The sequence below is a fragment of the Lytechinus pictus genome, chromosome 12, assembly GCF_037042905.1.
Source record: "Lytechinus pictus isolate F3 Inbred chromosome 12, Lp3.0, whole genome shotgun sequence".
NCBI classification, from domain to species: domain Eukaryota; kingdom Metazoa; phylum Echinodermata; class Echinoidea; order Temnopleuroida; family Toxopneustidae; genus Lytechinus; species Lytechinus pictus.
The window spans coordinates 2,706,617-2,731,010 of NC_087256.1; the positions used below are offsets into that span (position 1 = coordinate 2,706,617).

The 24,394-nt window shown below is 35.0% G+C and overlaps 2 protein-coding genes across 5 annotated transcripts in view; both read right to left on the reverse strand.

Annotated features, from left to right (window-relative positions):
* Positions 1–913: 913 nt before the first annotated feature.
* On the reverse strand, positions 914–15,841 carry LOC129273362 (E3 ubiquitin-protein ligase NEURL1B-like). The gene is made up of 4 exons (XM_054910387.2): positions 15,536–15,841; positions 9,689–10,372; positions 6,116–6,817; positions 914–5,470 (listed from the first exon to the last, which is right to left on the reverse strand). The coding sequence occupies exons 1-4, from the start codon at positions 15,591–15,593 to the stop codon at positions 4,986–4,988; spliced, it is 1,929 nt and encodes a 642-aa protein (XP_054766362.2). The 5' UTR covers positions 15,594–15,841; the 3' UTR covers positions 914–4,985.
* Positions 15,842–20,130: 4,289 nt separating this feature from the next.
* LOC129273363 (prominin-1-A-like) overlaps positions 20,131–24,394 on the reverse strand; it is a 39,355-nt gene continuing 35,091 nt past the window's right edge. For all 4 annotated transcript variants that reach the window (XM_064107581.1, XM_054910390.2, XM_054910388.2 and 1 more), the window contains one exon: positions 20,131–22,641. Coding sequence is in view for 2 of the 4 variants with exons in the window: in XM_054910390.2 (XP_054766365.2) it covers positions 22,637–22,641 (5 nt within the window). In the remaining 2 variants the exon portion in view is untranslated. The remainder of the gene's footprint in view (positions 22,642–24,394) is intronic.

Consider the following 24,394-nt stretch of genomic DNA (forward strand, 5'->3'; position numbering starts at 1 on the left):
CAATTTGCCACCATGGGAATAAGTTTTGGTGGTCACTATAGACAGGTGACGGCTACACATGCTCGAGATAGGTTCTTCTTCTTATGTAAACATAACCAGCCTCCACGGGAATCACTTAAAGTGGCTGCTATGGAGAGGTGGTCTTTAAAACAGGTTTGAATGCACATCCATAGAGAGATCACATACCTTGTCTATCTATGTACGTCTCCCATTAATGAATCTTCTGTTTTAAATCCTTTCAAATGGGGTGCGATTCTAAACCATTAATTTTCAAATCATTCCTTCAATATGCTCCCCACTATATTTTCCCCTGACAAAAATTATAGATGCACAGATTATGCACCCATTGCCATCCATGTACATGTAGTCAATAAAGACATTATTTAGATGTGTTCACTTCAACGTGAATCATGTACATGTATTAACTAAATATGAGCGGGACTTGAATGTAGCAAGCAGCGATATCAATTTGCAGGTGAAAACTCAGATCTTTTAGGCAAACTAAATGTAGCCTGGGTAAAATAAACTGCAGTCAATCAATGGCAATACTCCAAGTACATTATACACCCATATGAGAGGATCAGGTAAAATCTCAAACACAATGATGTGTAATATGTCTATAAATAGCCACTCTCAATCTCAGCAAGGTCAAGTTTAATAGTTATCCATTGATTTTACCCTGGTTTAATTTGCCTAATATGCATGAAAGGATACTCCTGCCAGTGAAGATTATTTATCCACTCCATAAAAACAAGAGAAAAGTAGACGAATTCATACAGTATAAGATATAAGAATTTGATAGCTTTCCACAAGCTGCTTAATACATGTACATGTATAGTACATGTAAAAGAAAATATATATTTCTCAGTTGTCTTTGACAAAAAGCACGACAAGAACAATGATGTGTATGTTTGACTTTGACATACAATGTATTTAAGTAATGGCATCACTTAAGTGCATGTCTTACAGAACAAAACATTTAAGGTCCTTTATAAAACAAAAAGCAAGTTTTGTTATTTTTCTGTATGGTATTGCTAAGTAATACAATGTACATGTAAACAAGAAGTATGTGTATGAACATTTAAAGTCAAAACATACATGTAGTTATCATTCCGTAAAGTTATAAATACAAGTATCTAGACGATACCAAATTAAACGTGAAGCTACATCAACTCTAATGACAAACCAGAAACAATTAACCAATCTTTAATATCTCGGGGCATATTGCGCTTGCATGTAAGACAAAAAGAAGTATTTACATGTAGCAAAGGTATCCCTTCGACAGAACATGGGACATAATGAATTCATTACAAAAAACTTTTATTCTTGAAATCAGTTGATATTCTCCAATGTTTTCTCTTACTGCCAAGTGCTTACCTATTTCCTTTCCTTGTAGTTAAATTGTTAGATACATGTACTTGAAAATTTGTAATTTTCACAAGAATTGCACCCTGGCCTTAATGTGTACAAATCTGTAATTCTAAACAATGCCAATACAATTGAATTTCATCATGTCCATGTTCTAAATGTATTGTTTCTGCTTTAAAATAGACTAGCACATCAATGATGTGGAGCTCATCCGGCATCTCGCAACGAAATTTAACACAATTTTAATTTCAGCCCAGTTGACACTGTAGTAAATTATATTGGTGACATAAATTGAGGATATAGAATTGAAATTGATGAAGAAATGACATAAAAGCATTTTTTGTGATCTATGGATAAATTTCATATAAATTAAGCATAAATAATTTTCTCGTCAAAATTTCAAAACTATGTGTAGTACCTTGGTGAACCTCATGTAGCTCTCAGATTGAACAAAGATAATCAAAATCAATCAACAAATAAATAGTATTTTTTGTGAGTTTTGAAAATACATTAATAAATTAGCATGTTTAATGAGTTTCAAAATTCTGTGTCGAAATTTTGTATCACCACCTTGAGCTATCATATAAAGGAAACAAAATTGAAATTGATCAACAAATGAAGAAGAAAAAACATTTTTTTGTGATTTATGAATAAATTTTGCATAAATTAGCATAAATAATTTTCTAGACAAAATTTCATAATTTTGTGTACAAGTTTGGAGAACCTCATGAAGTTCTACCAGATTGAAGAAAAAAAAATCAAAATCGGTCAACAAATAAAGAGGCATTTTCTGTGATTTATGAATAAATTTCACATAAATTAGCATAGATAATTTCAAAATTCTGTGTAGAAGTTTGGTGAACATCATGAAGCTCTACCAGATGGAAGCAAAAAATTCAAAATCGGTCAATAGATAAAGAAGAAGCATTTTTTGTGAATTTTGAAAAATGCACATAAATTAGCATATTTAATGAATTTCAAAATTCTGTGTAGAAGTTTTGAATCCCCCACTATCATAAAAAGCAAACAGAATTGAAATTGGACTTGAAATGGTGAAGAAGAAGCATTTTGAAATTGTGGAAGGACGACAGACGCCGGACGCCACAAGCTCATCTGGCCCGAAGGTTTCATACAGGAAATAAATAAATCATTTATTCTACCCTGGCTTTAGCTACATGTACATGTACATGTAGGAGGTGCCTAAGCATCCATGATTTCCATCCTACTAAGTACCCATTTTATACATCGAGTGGTGAGTGGCAAATGAAGATACAAATTATGTAAACATCTTGCCAAAGGATGCAAGTGCTTTGGTGGGACATGAACCCTGGACCTTGTGGTTCAAAGTCAAGAGAGTTGACCATAAGAGCCATGAGACCTTAATAAATCGAAGTGCAGTATTACTAGTATCTTTCAAAATAAAGTACATACATGTACATTTAGTATAGAAAGAAGAAAATGTAATACCGGTAACCATCTGCAAGTACAAAGTGGCACTCAAATGTCATTATAATCTCCCATTTTACGTATGTACTTTTAATTGAAAAGATTATCTAACATTTTAAACTCTCTATGGCCAACATTTCTACAAACTAGTCGAAAAAAATCAAAATCTCATGATTTCGTAACATATGTTGATACATATTTTCAAGATTTTGAAATCCAATGTCAAACGTTCATAAACTACTAATGCTCCAAAATGATGCTTCAAAAGATAAGCTGGAACATGTTGGTTAAACATTATGCATGCACATGTATGAAATACAATCATACAGTACACATATTGATTAATCAATGTAAATGCAATTACCTAGTATTCAAGAGTGCTGAGTTTATGTACTGTCTGAGGAATTTATCCACTACTAACAATTCATGTATGATAAAAAAAAAAATAAAAAAAACCATAACCTTAGCATGGCAAGCTACAAGTACAGATTGTTATAATTTCTATGACACCACAAATGATAGAGCTACAGCTACATGTGTATATATAATTATTTCAGAAGATATATTACTGAACAATGCAAGTACATATAGATGTTATTACATGTAGCTACAAGTACATATAATTTGTTTGAAATATAATCAATTTTCCTTTGTCATATAAATTTTTTTTACTTCCATGGGGAGAAGGGTACATGTATACTTAAACTGGTTTAATCTACATGTACATGCAAAATTTGTGTAAGATGACAAAAACAATCAACAAAACCACACCAAAAGGCAATTCAAGTTCCAAAAAAGTGTACAGTAATGTGTACATGTAAGTACAGTATATTCCATGCACATGTACTGAATTATAAACATGATGTACCATTATATCACCAATTAGACATGACACTCCTAGCACTCAATGATTATTAGCCTGGCTTTATAACATGACAATATGGTGCTACATGTGTACTGTATGTACAGTATAACACTTGAAGAAAATCATTATTGCCAGGGGCCAATTTGGGGTCCCTTAAGTAGGGTTGAGTGTGGCAACTGTATATGAACGTATTGCAAAAAGACACCAGTAGAACAGCAGTATCAACCAATACTCTCATTAGGTACCTTATCTGTAGCAGTAATGTCAGATAATTCTCAAGTCTTGCTCACCATAGTACAGAAGTGTCTTCCTAAAATTGCCGGTGCTTCACAGCAGATAGAACACTGCTCTGCCTCTGGAGCTACTGAGGGCTTTGAGCTTGCATCAGGGTACATCACTGATGAGGGTGATAGATTTGCCTTGTGAAGATGTCACAGCTACATGTACTGTACGCCACATAGATGTAGCACATCAATACTTAAAATCAAACTCAAATTGAGCTTGAGTTCTATTCTTATGTTAACTACACAATGTGAGATCAATCTCAGTTTGATTAAAAATTGAATGCATACGCTTTGTAGGACAGGCCCTTGAAGAATTCAGCAAACATTGCAAAAAACTGGGTGTTTACATTGACTTAAAAATCAGGTCATCTACCCTGCATTGTGGCCTGTAGATATATACTCAAATAGATGACTTACTATGGCTTGTGCATACTGTTTCGATTTCTGTTTATGGTAACTGGTAAACGCCAAGCTGGTACTGTATATAACCAATTACATAGGAAACATTTAATGTCAAAGTTAATCAGGCATATTGGCTGACCTTATAGACAACTGATATTACTCTCGTTTTTTTTATTATCAAAGTAGAGACACTGACAGAGCGAGGATTGGAACTGACAACCTTGTGGTTATGAGTCCAATTCTCTAACCACTAGACCACACGACCCCATCATACTTATTAGCAAAGGCTGCACAATGGGATTTGTTTCATGGTGCATCCATATCCAATGTGACCATTCCAGTAGTAAATGTATGGTTTAATTGACAACATGACATTCTCCTCTTATAGCACACTGTCACTGGTACATGTAAAGCCCTATTATAAACCATATCATTGATGGATTCTGTTGGTTCGTTTCACAAAAATGGAAATGCAGCATGACAGTTGCAATTAAATGTAGCTTTCCATAATCCAGTCATCCATCAAATACCATCCTTGGGGGACTTCATGTATAGCTAACATCCCCATTCCTGGTATATGACCATTTCAAATCCTTGGACCACCCAAAACAGATGGCACATTATGGCTTGTACATTCTAATAACATCTGCAATGACCGCCCTGCATATTGGACAGCATGACCCTCTCATCTTACTGGCACATTCAAAGCAGCAACAAGTGTGTCCGCACTTATAGAACACAGAGTTAACCGGTGCTTCAAAGCAGATAGAGCACTCTTCTGCTTCTGCGGCTGCTGAAGGTTCTGATGCTGATGATCCTTGAGAGCTTGCTTGAGGGTACATTGATGATGTTGAAGGATTTGCCTTGGCACTCCTGGTAGGTGGTTTAGAAGGACGCGGAGGTTTAGGTTTGGATGATACTGCGGTTCCTGTGATAGCCGGTGCGGAGGAAGAGGAAGATAAAGAAGCAGCAAGCCTGTATGCTAGAGCTTCAGCATTGACTGCAGCGGCTGTCTCACTTGCTGAGGCTGTGTTCAGGTTGGCGGTGTTGCTTTCGGCAGTCGTCTCAGTCATACCTGTACATGGAATGCTGATGTTACGATAACCTGCAGACAGAAGCAGAAGGAACTGTGAAAACATTTGAGGAAAAGATATTTCTCAAGATCGTGTGATGAATATGAGACAAATGAGCAGGTATCATTTCCAAAGTGTGAAAAATTTGATAAATAATACAACAGATGCTATCATTAATACTTCACCAGTTCACCAGGTGCAAACTGACTTTTAAAGAAATATCCCGTGAAAGTTTATATGGTTCAACTCTGTTCATACTATTCTTAATGTACACATGTTCTTTAACAATTCATGTCGGTGCAAGAAAACCCCTAGCAAAACATTTTCATGCACGCACGAAAATGGTGCAGTGCAGAAACGCCCTTACGCAACGGTCTTCTGCGATGCACAAAAGTGTGGTGTTAAGGGTGTTCTTGCACTGAGATGACAAACTAGAAGTTTGCCATTTCTATTCCTCATTATCATAATGTGACTGCAAAGTGAAGCTTCATGTTCCAAGTTGAATGGAAAAACATTGGTACTAAGCACGATTTGAATAATATTTGTTGCCAACCATCTTAAATGTTAAAATGCAATGGTAGATCAGCTATTAAACTAAGATTAATAAAGCCCAAAGTTTAGCAAATAAACATGCAAGTGGGCAGGGTTTGAAGAATGAGTGATATGCTAGAACTGACCTAGAGTTTGGATTGCTTGTGTTGTTCCGTACACATCAAAGTACAACCAGAGAGGTATTGTCACATCCACAAACATCAAACAACATTTACTGCTGCCATCCGCTTTCAAGAGATGTACTTCTCCTTCTGAGTTAAAGACCACACCCATGACATCATTAGCCGCTGGCTGTTCAAACTCCCTTGTCAACACCCAGTACTCTGGTCGATCATAAACATGCTCCGCATCGTCCGGGATAGTGGTATCTCTCAAACCCTTAGGGTCACATGTGGTGAGTCCTATACCAAGATGACCGATGAATCGATGATTGACCGTCTTAATGCAGATGAAAACGGCTTCATCCACTTTCAAAGAACGACATACAAAAACCAATCCTCCGTTGAAGACATCTGCCTTACGCTCAGCAGACATCAGGCCCTCGCTAAAGACAATGTTTGAGCCATGGACACTGTGGAATGGTAAGCGTTCCAAAAGGGGCTGTTGTGCCATCTGAGCTGGTAGCGGGGGTAAAGGGGGAAGCGGTGGTAAAGGCCCTGATAGAGTCATTGGTATATTACATGTAGATGATATATTCTCAGATAGCGCAGGATTGATTGTTGGAGGGAGAGACTGAGATGATGCTGATGAGGAAGGACCTCTACCTACAGCCTCATACCCTGCATGTGGTGGGAGGTTGAATGCATTATTGGCTACAGTGTGCTCATCTGTTGCAAACAAAAGAGTATATAATTATAAAACAAGACTTCAATATACAAAAGGTTAGAACATTTGTAGAGTTTATACATGTTTCAAAGCATGCAGGTTGGCTGACTAACTGATAAAAATTGAATCTAATTAATACAATTAAAAAATTATAATAATGAAAACAACTGGAATGCCTCTGGCAGTTCCACCTTACATTATGCAGCAATGCTGACTTTGAAAACAATTACTGAAATTTTTTTCACAAGAAACACCATTCATGTGATTAAATACTATGTTCATTGACCTTAAATGACCTTTGAACTTGATCATGTGACCTAAGATTTTTGCAAGAATCAGTGATACTTGATTACCTTTTACATGTATGTCCACGTTTTATGAACTGAATCCATAAACTTTCACTATGACAGCAATTCAACAATTAAACCCAACATGGCAAAAGTTCATTGACCTTAAAGTGATCTTAGACCTTCGTAATGTGACTTGAAACTCATGCAGGATGTTCATTGATAATCAATTACTTTTATGTCCTAGTCTCATGAAGTAGATCCATATACTTTCTAAGTTATGACATTTAAAAAACTTTAACCTTGGTTATGATTTCAATGTTGATGACGCCGCCGCCACCACCGCCGTCACAATAGTGGCACCTACATGTATAGAGTCGCTCTGCTACATGTATGCAGGCGAAACAAAAATACTAATAATGAAACAAGTCTGTTTTACATGTAAGTTATGATTTTAACATGATAGTTAAAAAAAACTAAGCTTCCTTTATAGAATTTTACAGCAAAAGGAAACACTGGGGAATGCCCCAATATACATGTATTTCTTTGTAAGGATAAAACCTATACTATGCATAATAGGAAATTGGTTTTACTTCCTTAATAAAGGAAATGTACAGGTACATGTAAAGTTTGTAAACACAATGGTACATGTATGACATATCCAGGCCTTTGATATTCTTGAATTTTCTACTTTTTATTTTCTAGTGTTTTCTTTTTTAATTTGTTGAAGTGAAATATATGATTAGCCATGTTTTCATGTTTGTTTATTACTGGCCTGTAATTTATGTAACACCTGCCATTTTCCCTACATGTACCGGTAAGCAATGGACCTGGTGCATAATTTGCAATACTCCATTACTGTATATTGTTTGTATCAAAATACATGTACATATCGTAAACTGCAGATTCGTCCATTGCCAACTCATCCACTCATCACATGGTCTACCTTCATTATGCCACTCGGTCCATCAACATTTCTATCAACCATATTGTCCAATAATCACTTTGTCTGATCACCAGTTCGTCTATGACTGACCATTTCGTCTAATAACCAGTTGGTCTAATACCGATAATTTCCTTTTCATTCATATCGCCCAATTAACGCTTATCCAATTAGACCAAATGGTTATGGACTAAATGGCTATTGGACCAACTGGTTATTAGACAAAATGGATAGTGGACAAATTGATAATAGACCAAATGATAGACGAATTGGCATTAGACCAATGGGAAATAAACCGTATAAATACAATGTACATGTATACACATGTACAGTAGGCCTGCTCTCGAATTGTTTTATTATTTCTTATTACTGGGGCCCGTTGCATAAAACTTTTGCCATAAAAAAAAAACTCTGGCAAATTTTTTGCCAGAATTTTTTAATGTGTAATTTTCAATGGCATTATTTTGTTTGCCAGAGTACATATATATACAGTGCGTCCCAGAAAAAACGAAACCGAGATTTAGCGATGATTTATCATAACTTAATCATAAATAAAATAGACAAATGACCTACCAATGTAAAGCTTAGAATCTCCTCTTTCATCTGGTATTACTTAGATTATACCTCATTCACGCATGATTGAGCAAAAACAATTCGAAGAAAGGATGCCAAAAACTCATTTGGCGGGGGGTATCTGAATTTCAAAAAGAAAATCACATGACTAAAAAGTTCAATATCTTCTCTTTTCTTTGATACCTAAATCACAGAAAATGGTCAAGTGGTAAAAAAGTTATGATCCCTCGAAACAATGCTTGTATTTCCATAATTTCATTAAATAAACGTGTTTTCACCGGTTTCCCACTGAAGCTATCGCACGGTAACAAAAGACTTAATGCATGGCTGATCGTCAACAAAACGGAGTGTCGAGTGAGTTTGAACGCTAGCCTGTAAAACCTCTTCATTTTATGAAATTATTGAAATTCAAGCCTTATTTCAAATGACCAGAACTTTGTTATTTCGTGACCATTTTCTGTAATTGAGGTATCAAATTAAAGAGCAGATATTGAACTTTTTAAAAATGTGGTTTTCTTTTTAAAACCTAGATACGGCCCGCCAAGTGACTTTTTGGTATCCCCTTTTCAAATTGTTTTTGCTCACTCATGCGTGAATGAGAAATAATCTTAGTAATGGGACGCACTGTATATGCATACATTCATAAACAAAAATTATTCTTGTATTGACCAAACCTTAATGCCCATTTATAATGCCTGGAGCAGAACAAAGATTGACCTAAAAGTGAAAGTGAAAATACTGTACATGCACGTGAGACTGTGTCATATTGTGTTGCCTAAGTTGGAAATAAAGATATGTGTGATATTATCAGATATGTACCGGTACTCTAATCATCAATTCTTGACAATTGCATTGTATATTCTACAAGGGCAAGATCAATAACAATTAAGTTTGGCCTGAGGATAGGTGTAATACATAATAATTTGTTAAGATTGCAAATCTAAGTTTCTTTAGGTTTTATGGATATGGACCTTTGGAGGATCGAGATATAAAGATGTAAATGGACAGAACAAAACATACATCGCAAATTCTTAGATTTAGGATAATCAGGATAGTTTGAACGCACTCACCAACAATGCGAATTCCTGTGGTATTGCCATAGACATCGATGAGAGCCCAAAGAGGTTTGCTGACATCTACGCCATTGAAAAACATGTGATAGGGTTCACCATTAATGCTATAATAGACCTCACCACGGGGGTTCACAAAGAAACTGACTACATTGCCATTGGCTGCTAATGTCTCTCGAAGAGCTTTTACCCAATAACCTGGTTTCACAGTTAAGTCTGGGCAAGCATACTTGGGTAACATGTGAGGTTTAAGTCTATCAGGACAATGACAGCTGAATCCAAACCTGATAACCCCACTCCATCCCTGAGTGCTCTGTATCAACTGTAGATGAAGCCTATCCTGGGGACGAAGGGGGCGGTGTGTAAACACTATTGCATTACAGAAGCTCCCGCCGCGTGTAGCCAGTTTGCGGTTGGGAGAAAGGACAATGTTCTTCCCGTGAGTTGTGTGAAATAGGTGATTTGGAAGGCGGCTGCTGGGGCCAGCAGTCTCGGACCCTGCAATCTCATTGGGTGTGATAGGGCCAGTGTCTGGAGGTTGATGGATGTTGGGCCAGCTTTGCCTTGCTGATATACCGGCTGCGTTTGGTGACTTGGGTCGTAGAGGCACTGCAGGAGCACCAAATGTAACTCTTCTCCTATCATTGGCATGACTGTCTACATTAGAAGTACTACCATTCACACCTGTAAAGAAAAGAGACATTGTGATTTTTATCACATAAATAGAAATCTGGAAGTAAAATGGTGATTTATCAGAACATAATAACTAGTCAAGATTAAAACATGTTTGAAAGACGTTTTAAACTTATTTTTACATTAATTCTATTACAGGGTACCAACCAAAGTGGGAAGTTGTTTTCATTCATTGAAAAAAAGAAAATTTCCAAGAACAAGATACATGTAGGTGAAAGTAAAAAAATGGTTTTGAATGTCTGTAAAAAGCAGGAATGAGGAATTCATATTAATTGGCTACCAGGAGGTGATGTCAATTATATACCTATGAGTATGTGCGCCAAAATCACATAAAAATTTGAAAGAAATATACTATTTTCTTGTAAAATAACCTTGGCCGGTCGTTTTCAGATTAAACAAAAGGTGCACTGCCCAATGTCGGCACACTCATTCACTTTACACACGATTCTGAGATTTTGATGAGAATCGGCTGCATTTTGAGGCCGTCACATGAAATGCCTGAAATTCAATGTTTTTCCACCATTTTGAATTTGAGTCAGATTTTTTAATGATTATCTGTCTATGTATTGCAGTGGAATAAGGCACTTCCATTGACAAGTGGACATCAGGCTTGTTCCAGAAAGCATCTTATTAAAAAACAAGTATTTTCCTTTACCATGATCTGAAAAAGCATCCCTCAACAAGTAGTGTGAAACCCTACTACCCTTAATTTTTGGTGCTAACTCAATACGGTTGAGTTTTTCAGTGGTTTGTTTTTTATTTGCCATTTTGAAGATACAGTCCTAACTTGGAACAAAACCACAGATTTGTTCATTTTCACTTTTAATAGTGCATTTTGCGGTGACCCCGTTTTTTTAAACTGAGCCTAAGTGCCACATGCTCAGGAAGTGACATAGATTCCACATTTTAAGGGCAAAATTTGACTCATTAAAGGTGAATCTTAGGAGTTGAAATGAGGACTTTCCAGTGGTAATTGATAATGCCTGTGTTAAATAACAATGTGTTTGGGGTGATTGGCAAAACCAACTTGTGAAAGAATTTTGATGTGTTGATTTTGGTAGGCTTACACATCGAATTTCAGCACATTTCAAATTTCGGGCACGTTATTCTAACCTTTTTCAGCATTTCTTAAAGCGTTTTTGACACCCTCGATGCCTTACGTCAAGGCTCCACACTAAATTTTTTTCTTGGTGGCCCAATCGGTCCACCAAAATCATCAATTTCATTTTTTGAAATTTAGTGGCCCTAAAACAATAGAAAACAACAGAATTTATCAAAACTTTGGTAGCCCAACCAGGCCACCAAGTGTTGGCTTTTACAGAATTTTGAAAACATGTATCCACTTGTTAATAGAAGTGCCCCACCCTAAACCGGGTCTCAACAGAAAAACTCCCGGTTGCTGGTTCCCTTCCAATCATGGGCCATATCTCTTCTTGCATTTTGTATCGCCAAAAATGCGTTATTGTGAGTCACTTGTCGATTCACCGGTGCGATGACTCACGCGTCACGATAATGCCATTTTTCGCTATTTTGTCAGACACTACACTGGTCAATGATTCACTTGCGTTTGTTTTGTCAGTCACTGACTTAGTCAGTGGCAGAGACATGACAGTGTAGGCAGGGCTCGACATTAGCAGTGGCCCGGTGGCCCTGGGCAACCAAAAATGAGAGTCAGGCCACAAAATTCTGTAAAAGCCTGCAATTGATAGCCCAGTTGAACAATCAAAGTTTTGATAAATTGTAATATTTTCTATTGTTTTAGGGCCACCAAATTTGGTTTTCAGGCCACCAAAAATATGTAATTGATGATTTTGGTGGACCGATCGGGCCACCAAGAAAAAAAGTTAGTGTGAAGCCTTGGTGTAAGTCACACTCACAGCGAAAAACACACACATCACATCAACAAACATAAGCTCAAGGAGAGTCTGGACAGTGGAGGTGACAAATTTCACAATGAGGCCAACTTGTTGTGTTGGTAAAATATCATGTGAAAAATGCACCCCTAACCAACTAACATTATGATGGTGGTCCCCAAGTCTGCACACCTAACGATTTGAGTTGAGATTTAACATAAATTTATTTTTATTTCACAAAATCTATCAGTTGATAATGTTCCTTATATTATGCCTATGGTGGTGTGACCTTAATTCGTGCGTTACCTATTTTGCACATGGTCGAATATCTCTATATCTAATTAATTTCTTGAAAAACTGATATCATTAACAGAAAAAGCGACCCACAATTCAGTATGGTAATTTTCTTGAAGGTAAGGTCTTAATTTGTGAAAATATTGGCAAAATATTGGCAAATTTTGTTACCTTAAGCGTCCGCTCCAAAAAAAATCTGATCTTCTTGATAAGCATCAAGAAATCGTCAGTTTGAAATCAGAGGTCTCTAAATATGTAGTAAAATGTGATACCAACTGAATTTATAGTATTTTAACCTCCATCTGATATAATTATCGTACCTTTGTCTGCTTGATTTGGTTTCTAAAACTTTGCAAACCGATCGTACGCAAATTAAGGTCACACTTTTTTATGAAACTTTTTCAGCCGAGCGCGCACTAGTCGATCGCCATGGAATTTTAAGATCGCGATACCCTAAGGGGGTGTTGCAAGAAAATGTTTGCGATCAATCGCAAATATTCTGTTGCAATTTACAACTGATAGATCAACGTTAGCTGTAGCAAATCAGATTAAACTTCTTGTTTCAAGGAGCAGATTAGCAATTACTAATTTGCAATTAACTGCAAGACATATGATAGACCAAAAGCTTCGGTCTCTGTAATGTTGGTTGTTCAGCTGAACTCCGTTGGCTTCACCCACCAAATACAGAGACCGAAGTTCTAGCGCGATCTGTACAGGGGACTAAATGGCCATATGTTTATGTGTATTAAGTTCGGATAAAACAGAGCAGTGAAGTTGCGCGACAGCCGAGGTGAGTCACTTTTTTGTTCCTTTTAACTTGATTTTCCCCCTTTTTTGGCCATTAATGCCAAGAGGGAATATTAATTTGCATTTCGGTCGCGTTAATTTTCAAAAGTTTGATTCATTAAAGACAAAAATTGAACTTAGCCCCGATGGGGGGATTTTGCATTGTAAGTCCCCTTATGGTGGCTGCACGATAGCGAGCCGTCTGTGTATGAGGAGAAATTTAAAAAATAAAAAAATGTTTAAAAACTCCTCGAAACAGACGGCTGCCAGCTGTCTAGACATATGATTGCTTTAGGGACCAAAAATTGACTTGCAATTGATCGCAAGTTTCTTGCAACACCCAATAATACTGCGTTCAGAAGCATCCATATAGGTATAGGTATCTTTAAATTACTAGAATTGCGAAGATATGTATGCGCGGTCAGCAGACACATGGTTTATCGCGAATCGGCAAATATTAACAAAGGAACCTGCACCACAAAGCATGATGGAATGAAAAGGGGGCATGCATAGACCTCTAACGTTAGACTGCAGCTGCATGTGCGCAGAGCTAGCTACACGTGACGTAGCTTGCCCCCTTTTCGATCCCACGACGCATTGCGGTTCTGATTAGCAATAGACCTTATTCATTAATTGTCATATGCAGGCTTGGTCTAGTCTTGAGGACGCAATGATGATGATTTTTAAAATAATGAAATATACTTCTTCATCATTGACGTCTTGACACTCTTCCCCCAGTCGCATAAGAGAAGGACCATAATAAAGATGGATTTCCCTCGGAAATCCATCTTTAGAAACAAAAATCACTTTAATTGTATTGATTTCATTAATTTTCACACCTTCCTACGCCTAATGCGTAGGAAGGTTTTAAAAATTATAACATGAAAATGTGAAAAATTTAAGGTTTCTTACCTAACTGATGCTGAGTAAACCCCTCGATCCACATGTAAACAACGTAAGTACAATAGCGTCGACCCTTGAACCACTTATGTATGACGTACTTCTGGCTAGCAATGCCGTTCTGATGAATAATTTATAGAAAAAAAAATTATTTCGCAAATGTTAAAATTTATCACGTAATTAAGAATAATTGGTATGAAACTGACAATTATTTTTAATTTACGTGATACATTTTAAAATTTGCGAAATAATATTTTTTTTCTATAAATTATTCATCAGAACGGCATCGCTAGCCGGAAGTACGTCATACATAAGCGGTTCAAGGGTCGACGCTATTGTACTTACGTTGTTTACATGTGGATCGAGGGGTTTACTCAGTCTCAGCATCAGTTAGGTAAGAAACCTTAAATTTTTCACATTTTCATGTTATAATTTTTAAAACCTTCCTACGCATTAGGCGTAGGAAGGTGTGAAAATTAATGAAATCAATACAATTAAAGTGATTTTTGTTTCTAAAGATGGATTTCCGAGGGAAATCAATCTTTATTATGGTCCTTCTCTTATGCGACTGGGGGAAGAGTGTCAAGACGTCAATGATGAAGAAGTATAGGCCTATTTCATTATTTTAAAAATCATCATCATTGCTAGACCAAAAGCTTCGGTCTCTGTTATGTTGGTTGTTCAGCTGAACTCCGTTGGCAAGCTTCACTCACCAAATACAGAGACCGAAGTTCTAGCGCGATCTGTACAGGGGACTCAATGGCCATATGTTTATGTACTTAAGATCGGATAAAACGGGGAAGTGAATTTGCGCGACAGCCGAGGTAAGTCACTGTTTTTGTTCCTTTTAACTCGATTTTTCACCGTTTCTTGGCAATTAATGCCAAGAGGGAATATCAATTTGCATTTTGGTCGCATTAATTTTCAAAATGTTTATTGATTAAAGACAAAAATTGAAGAGCCCCGACGGGGGGATTTTGCATTGCAAGTCCCCTAATGGTGGCTGCACGCTAGCGAGCCGTCTGTGTGTATGAGGAGAACTTAAAAAAAAAAATGTTAAAAAACTCCTCAAAACAGACGGCTGCCAGCTGTCTACATCATTGCGTCCTCAAGACTAGGCTTGGTCATAGTCATACGGTAGATCTACTAATTAAAAAATGTTAGTGTCAAGACTGATTAATGTGTTTGTCGTCACGTCAGTGAGATAGATAGGCCTGACATCTTGTCACCTGTGCAGTGGCACTGGCACAAACACAGTGCAGTGTGACTGTGTGTGTGAGTGGCATGTCAACTGATCGACGGCCGACCCATGGCAACTTACCATTATTGCGATTATTTTGGGAGCTGGGATTCGGCGGTGCTGAAGTAGTCTGTCCCATTTTTTACCCTGATAAAGTAGACTTCAATTTCAAAGTAAAATTTCAAAGCAACTCCTCGCTCTCCTGATCCTTTCTATACTGCATTCGATTTGTTCTCCCATGTTAATTAACGGAAGAAATCTCGATCTTCATAAAGATAATATACCGGTACCGGTACACGTACGTACACAGTACAGTACAGCAGGCTGAAATTCTTGGAATCGGGATCATATATTCATGTACGAAAAGTGTACCTCGTACGTACGTACGTACGTGCGTGCATATATCGGTACGGTGTACGATCGCTGGGTGTGTGCGTGTAAACATCGCACCGGATCCGGAAAGCATCTACGGGCCACGGCAGTCAAAAGGTGATCTCTTCGTAGCCTGGCGCTTAGCGCACGTAGCGTAGCTAAAATAATTAATCAAGATGAAAATAATTTCAATCATACTATCATCAAAATTCCAAGGTCATTCAGACCATGATCTTTAATTGGATGTCATATTGATAGGCCTCAGCTCAGTGGCCTTGTATGTTTTTGGCACTCTTTGAATTTTCTCATTTATGTAAAAATGTGCCCTTTTAGTTTTATTATCGGCAGTGCCCTAAAACTAAAAGTAATTGAAATTTACGGGCCTGATGGAGGCCTATAAAATAATGTGCATTATTAGAATATATCTCTATGAATTCAATGAATTACTACTAATTATGCTTTATTTCTATCATTATATCCTCTCTCTCATCTAGTATGAGTATGACCACTTTTTCTTGGAATGTGATCTCTCTCTCACACAATGACACTGCATTCGTAGGCCGAATTAATGATGACCATTTCACTTTCGATCTCTTATCTCATATTATGACAATTTTCTGTAATTTCGATCTCTGTCTTTTATGACCAATCTCTAAATTTCTTCCACACTGTGGCCACTCTGTCTCTTATTTTGACCATGATAGGTCTATATATCCCTCATTATGACCACTTTAGTGCTCTCTCTCTCAAAATGACATCTTCACGCCTAACTATGACCACTCATATACTATCATGACCACTTTCTGTAAATATGACCCACTAGCTCTCCATCATTATAGAATGTTAAAACAATGGTAATATCTCATGTTCATGAGGAACAAAACTTGTTTTACACGGACAATGAGGTGAAAATTAGAATATTTCGTATTTCATATGATAAAATACAGAACTTTAGTGGGGTGTCATCAGCTCCCTCATACCAACCAGGATGCATAACTGTTTGGTGAAATCAAGTGAAACTTAGAAATGTCATAGCTTCGTTATTTAAAATTGGATTTTGATGAAATTTTCAGTGTTAATCTTGTTGGATTTTTCACTTATCATTCAAATCAACTTTGTGTAGGGTTGGACTTTCTTCATCTGACCATTCTTATTACCTCTCTCAGTATGACATCCTTCTCTTATCATGACCACTCTTCATACTTTAATAAATAAATAATGACCATATATACTGTACACTCTCATTATGCCCACTTTTTATTTCTCTCACAAAAATCTCCTCTATCACACATAACATTCAGTCTCTTCCTACTTACATATCATATTCACTCCATGCTATAGAAGGAAAAGTTTTTTCTTGATAATTTTACTTCTTCACATCGTTTCCCACTAATATGGGTACACAATTCACAGATAAATTCAAAGAAGTTTAAATCAGCAGTATACTAGATTTAATGATATATACCACAAATATTATGATACAACACATAGATTATAGACATGATTACATGCAGAGGCAGTTTGTAGCATATTTGCAGGCCTTAATACAAATTGGCAAAAGACAGGCCTATATATATTGGGAATAAATTACAATGCAAGAAATATACCCAATGTCATATGGGTTGTCTGTTCAGAAGATTAATGGAAACAAGCAAATTTTGACCAAACCACTAATTTCTCTATTATTTCCAATCATTGTTTGTGTAAGTGTAAGAATAAACCATGAAATTTAATGCATTAGGTTACATACATTGATTGCCTTAGGCAACATGCATGGATTGCATCACAATAAAGCAGCACAATATGTCTTATGATTACATATTTGCATAGTTAGTTCAGAAGAAGACATAAGGCAAACCAATAGACTACTTTCATTCAAATACTGTCTCAGCCCTTCCTAAATTCTTTACAGCACAGTCTAGAAAGGCCTTGAATTCCAAACCCAAATTGACCAAATTTAAGTAATAGACAACTTCAATTAATCAATCAATAAATCTAACATTGGAATTTTATAATCATAAAACTTGGTTGAAAAAAAAGAATCATTATGTTTTATCAAACTTGGATATCAACAATATAATAGAATAATCTCACATGTTTTGAAAACAAAATTTCATATATTGCAGCTCTTGCTACAGAAAGAATGAGAATGCACGATTACTCTGCAAGGAATGTGCAAGATCAAAATAAATGAAGGGAAGGGTTAGAAACTTACACACTGATTATAAGCAAAAGGATAAGTAATATCATCATTTTAGATTTGCATGTTTGAAAGTTAATCAATATTCAAACAGCAAAATAAAGCCAATTCATTACTATCTTTCTGATAATAGCCAAAAAGAAAAGTAATTAAAACTTGCACTTGAATATTATCTAAGATATAGTTGACACACACTAAACAACTTTAAAACCCTTTTTAAAATAATGCCCTGTATGTAACATATGCATAAACATTTTATATTGCTTGATTTCATCAGTTTGTTGCTTAAATTTCTACAATCCTTTATCACATGATTTTGTAAGAACAGATATACACCCCAAAATTTTAGTTTGAAGTGATGAATAATTTTCATTTTTACATACCAGTTAAAAATAATGACATTCCTTTTCAATCTTTAGACATAATAGAATGAACATTCATATGGATACATTTCACATATGAAAGAATCTTTGCACTGAGAACAAATAGCATTTAAAAATCTTGTATGGTTTGTGTCAGACCATTAACCATGTGTAAACACTATAGATAAAATAACCCTCATTTGGGTCACTTCTTGTCTGAAAATATAATTTTACTCCCTTCTGCAGAAAAAAAGGAAAGTTCCTTTTTTCTGAACTCAAAATTTTTAGGTTATCCAGTTTTTTTTTTTTTAAACCAAAATTTGATTTTTGACAGGCACTGTTTGTGTGAATGAGGGGGGGGGGGGGGTTAATGGAAGAAAAAAAATGTCATCAAATTCAGGATTTATAAAAAAAAACAAGATATTTGAAATACAAACAAAATGTTCAAAGTTATGGAATGAACAAATAATATAATAAAAAAATACTCCCAGAGTTTCATTATTATACAAATAAGGCACCTTTCAAGTTCTCCTTTGGCAAATACCTGGAAATGTATATTATAAAAAATATAATTACTATTATTTTCTTGTCTTAAAAAATAATCAATTTAAAGCACAATATGTGACAACTCTCTGAGTAACAATTTTATACAAATCAGTTCCTTGTTTTTACCCATATTTTTATTCATCACACATACAATGATAAACTTAAAGCTAATTGAGTAAAGCAGGAATACAAACAGCAAGCTTTGGAACCTTCAACCAGCCACATAATGCATCTTAAGTATAAAGATAATTGAAATATATTAATAAATACAATAGAATAGCAACATAAACACTTTAATTTCTACTCGTTAAACAATATTAGTTGGTATTCTGATAGCCAAGGTTTAGTTAACCCTGGGTTAACCTAGACCACACTTTTTTATGAAGTGCCAGTTGTCAACTTAATTATCATGTAAAAATAATTATCATCCAACAACAATAGAAAAAAAATTGTCATGAAATGACAGGAATGGGAAAATAAAAATTTCAATGTACAACTTGGTACATTATATTTGCCACGAAAATTGAGGAATTATCACGATACCAAGCATCGCATAGAAGTGTGGTCTAAAATTCAAGTTTAAACAAGGGTTATCAGAATACCACTCACAATGTTTAATCTTTTCTGTTTTAGCAAGTCAATGGCATCATGGATTGTGAACTCAAGGCAAGACGGCATGCTATGAAATGCAACTTACAAATCCATATAACAGAAATATGAATACCTAAAGATTAAAAATGGAACTGAAGCTTAAATTCAAGCTAAAAATATGAGGTAGGGGCTATCAAGAATAGGTATGATTTCAGCGTTACTGTAAGATTTATATACAGCTTCTATAAAAGCTGCTATCTGTCATTAATTGAGATATTGATATTTATGGATGCTTTCTTCCTGTTAACTTCCTGATAGAGTATTAAAACCATCACTAGTGGTAAATATTGCTGATTGAAAAAATGCATTGTAGAATGAAATCAATGTCAAGCTTCTGCTATTTGTATACCAATTTTGATCGATACTTTTGATATTGCTGTAAAAAATGGAAGGGTCATATGCCAAAGGGTAAATTCCACAGTTCATACTGCATGTGTGGGCAGTAGCTAAATGCATTTGTAATTGCATGTACTGGTTCGGAGCTTAAGCTGGCTAAATATGGTCAATAATAAGGTTTACTTCTCAGTCAGATCATCGAAGTAGTGTTTTTTTTTTCATGCTGAATTTTAATCGGCTGAATTAATTCCCCAAACTATGTAATGGAGAGTGTCACTAAAATCAGTTCTCATACATGTAGAAAGCTATGAATGCCATGTGTATTAGATTTTGGATCCAGAAATGGGGTTGACCAAAGTATTATGAATGCTGGGTAATTTAGCCTATTAACATGATGAAAGGTTGGTAAATGTATTATTATCTCATGAATCAATATTATACTCCATTCTGGTAAAAGGTAGAAAGGTAAAGACTCTCCATTATTCAAATTGAACATTAGAATACTTCAAACATGATATACGATAAAATGGATTTATATATTTATACTTACATTACTTGTGCTCAATAATATAAAAAATGTTAATCCTCTTTTAAATGCATTAATGTAGTCAGATAAGTATGAATATTAAGGCATAAATAAAGTTATAAATGATAGTTTTTCCATAAATTTCTTGACAGTTCTTGTTTGAAAACTATTAACAGTTTTTGTCTTTGAAACAAGATATGAGCATTCTTCTTAAATATTATTTTCAGTCCAGTTCAAATATTAAAGTTTTATATAATGAAATGGCATTTAAAACATAAGGCAAGCTTGTGCATTATTTACATAGTGCTAAATAAGGCCATGCATTGTGAAAAGTACATGTATACCAAAAATATATACATATATATTACAGATTGATATTCTTAAACATACCAACAGATTAAAGGGCAAGAGATAATAATGGACATCAGGATTATATATATTTGAAGCATTTCTTCATGATGAAATAAAGCCTACATGAATTGACTGAGCATATACAAATAAAATCCCATACTAATCTGTACACTTAAAATAGTTTATAACTCACTTTAATTTAGTCCAATACCTATAGGCCTACTTGGACATTATTTCTGGACCTCACATCAGTCATGACTAAAAATATATGGAAAACAGACTATTTAAAAAAAAAATCCCCCTTTTCACACATTTATACACAATGTGCAATCAATTGTGTAAAACTACATTGTTTTGCACTTCATATAAGTCAGTTTCTCCTGAATCAAGATATAACAAATGTTTTGAAACCCTTATGAATACAGATCAGTAAAATAAAATATGGCAAGACATGAGAGATATCAAACATTTGATGTCCAACAAAATACTTACAGGAAAAGAAGATTTGAAATGGAAAAAAACACTGATTACACAACAAAACACATTTTAAATAATCCTGAATACCCTCAGATAATAAGAATTAAAACTGGCAAGGAATGGGTTGACTGATGACAACATGGATACAGGGAAGCCCTTCTAACTAAACACAAATAAATTGAACTAAAATTAAATCAATAAGGGGTGGTTTATACAACATTGGATACATGTTTATAACAATTCTGAATAGTGACAAAAAACACTAAGTTACACATTGGCAAGGAATGATTTGCATATCAAATAACATATGTTTCACATGATTTTGAATATAATCATAAAAAGAACATTTTAAATTGCAAGGATTGGATGGTTACAAAATTAATTCTGAATATAAACAATTGGAATGCCTCTGGCAGTCTCACCTGCATTACGCACTTTGATATAGCAGCAGTGCTGACTTTGAAGACAGCTATTGAATAATCATTCACAAAAGAAAACACCCATATGATAATAAAATACTATACGTCCATTGACCCAACATGACCATTGACCATTGACCATGATCATGTTATACTTAATTGCTCTCATGTCTAAGTTTCATAAAATAGATCCATAAATTTTCAAATTTATGATGACAATTCCACAAATACCTCCAAAATGGTCAAAGTTCGTTGACCCTAAGTGACCTTTGACCTTGGTCATGTGACCTGAAACTCGGGCAGGATGTTCAGTGATACACTATTACTTTCCATATACTATCCATATACTTTCCAAGTTATAACATATCAAAAACTTAACCTTGGTTAAGATTTCAATGTTGACGACGTCGTCGCCGTCGGAAAAGCAGCGCCTATAGCCTCGCTCTGCTATGAAGGCGAGACAAAAATGAAAACAAAAATGTCTAAATTGGCAAGGAAAAGGTTGCAAGCTGTCAACATGATAATTTAGGTGAAACAATCCAGAATATTTCAGTTTTCCATATGGCTAGGAATGGTTTGAATATTTGAAACAATTCTATATACCAAAAGATATGCATGCATAAGAATCAGAATGGAAAGAGATGAGTTGTCCAAGGGCAACATGAGTTTAATACACAATTCTCAATACTGACAAAAGGGTTGAGTTTTCAAATGGCAAGAGTTTCAGTTAACTCAGAATCAATACTGGAATCATTATTATTTCTACATAATATGGCAAAGTTTGTCCAGAAGTGTCAACTTTCGATGCCTGTGAAACCGAAACTGTTACTTAGAAAATATATATTGAGAAGGAAGTTGATAAATGTGGTAATTCCCAGTGATGCAGCAAGTGTATGACAGGAAACACTGTCTGGTGTAGATTTAGTATCACTGACAGCAGCTTCATTCTGAATAAAAAGGAAAAGAAACAAATTATTTAGTTTTGAATCAATTATGAGTATCTCAATGCAATAGTGAACATAAATTCTATATGAAATTCCTCTTGAAATTCAATTCAAAATTCAATAAAAACATTTTCTAGCATAGGGTTCAGGTGATAGGATTAAATATATTTTCAGCTGATCTAGCTCAATTTTATATTTACAATTTTAACCCCCCCCCCCCCGGCCTAACCCATAGGGTGAATCATGCCATACAACCCATTTCTTACATGCAAATAAGCAGGCTTTACATCCATTAACATGAAAATTTGTTACCTTTTTGAGGCTCACCACCCCTCCCCCCGGACAATAATACATAAATGTTATTCTTCTTTCTTTCATTAAATTCTAATCTCCTATTTTCATTTATATTACACAATTTTTAGAATGGGTGTGATACACAAAGTACACCTAAAAATTGGAATTTTATCAATCAATTCTTATAAATTAATTCTTATAAAAGAGGAGGTATAGAATTCATCTGTATCTCCTTTCTTTCTTTCTTTCTTTCTTTTTTTCTTTCTCTCTCTCTCTCAATTTGTAATCATCATGGGTATGTTTACAATACAATTGGCTACAATCTCACAAGGCTTCTAAGAAATGGATGGGGTCAACAAACTTGCATGCTCTTCGCACAATTCAAAACAGAAAGTAAAAATACAAATTGTATTTATAGGCTCCATAAGAACTAAATGGGTTTTTACTGAGAAACATTAAGCTTTGCATAGAAAAGTATTTCATAGGGTGCATGTCACTCATCTAAACTCTGGACAGATTTCATGAAAGTGCACTAACTTCAGTTTTAGACTGAAATAGAAAGAAATTGATAATATGAGAATGCATTCAATTTCAATAAAGTCCTATGAATTATGATTATCGTGACAATACGGGTATGTCTCTAACTGGCAAAGCATTCTTAAACACTTATATTTCCATGCACTTCAAAAGAATGTTACATCAAAGTGGCTATGCCTACTGGAAATAACTTTCGGTAATACTTTAAAACTATTCTGATACATAGACATGTTCATGCATTTATTGAATCATGAAGTTCACATCTCATTCCCAAAAGAAATGAATCTTATTATGTACAATCATTCTGAGAAAGAAACAAAAACGGAATGGATTTACGACAGCACATTCCCAACTTTAATGCTTCAATTATCACCATACTGTACAATGTGGCTATCTTTCAAACTCTCACATGCACTTTAGTATTATTTCTTTTGACACTTCTACATAAAAAAACATAAAGAGTACTGTGTAATTCAATATAATTCTACCATTTGAAAATCATTACATTTTTTCTTCTTCTCTTGTATTTGCTTTTATTTTCAAGTGTAGATTGTTTTGTTTTCTAATATATCTCATGATTATGTTATAACCATGTTTTCTCTTTGTGTATTGTACTTTTCAATTTGTGTGTTTGGACCCCTATGACAAACAGCATTTGCTGATACGGTGTTCTTACCCATGTGTGGTAAATAAATATATAATACTTAAAAATTAAAATGATATAAACATTGTTGAATATTACCACATGCCATCTAAACAATACAAGATTGACAAAACAGTGAAGATGCATTTTAACTAAACATGCATTACAGGCATATTATCAAGATACAGTATCTCGGTAGGCCACCACACATCTTACAACTGAAATAGTACCAAGTTTTGGAAGTTATGCATATTTTCGTGTAATATAAACAAGAGTTTTTCC

Bases quoted from the DNA above. Each gene is read 5' to 3' on its own strand.
- LOC129273362 (XM_054910387.2), bottom strand. From the start codon at position 15,593: ATGGGACAGACTACTTCAGCACCGCCGAATCCCAGCTCCCAAAATAAT. The intron at 10,373-15,535 runs GTAAGTTGCCAT...TTTTCTTTACAG, and splicing joins CCAAAATAATCGCAATAATG to GTGTGAATGGTAGTACTTCT. The intron at 5,471-6,115 runs GTCAGTTCTAGC...TTCTGTCTGCAG, and splicing joins ACAAGCAATCCAAACTCTAG to GTTATCGTAACATCAGCATT.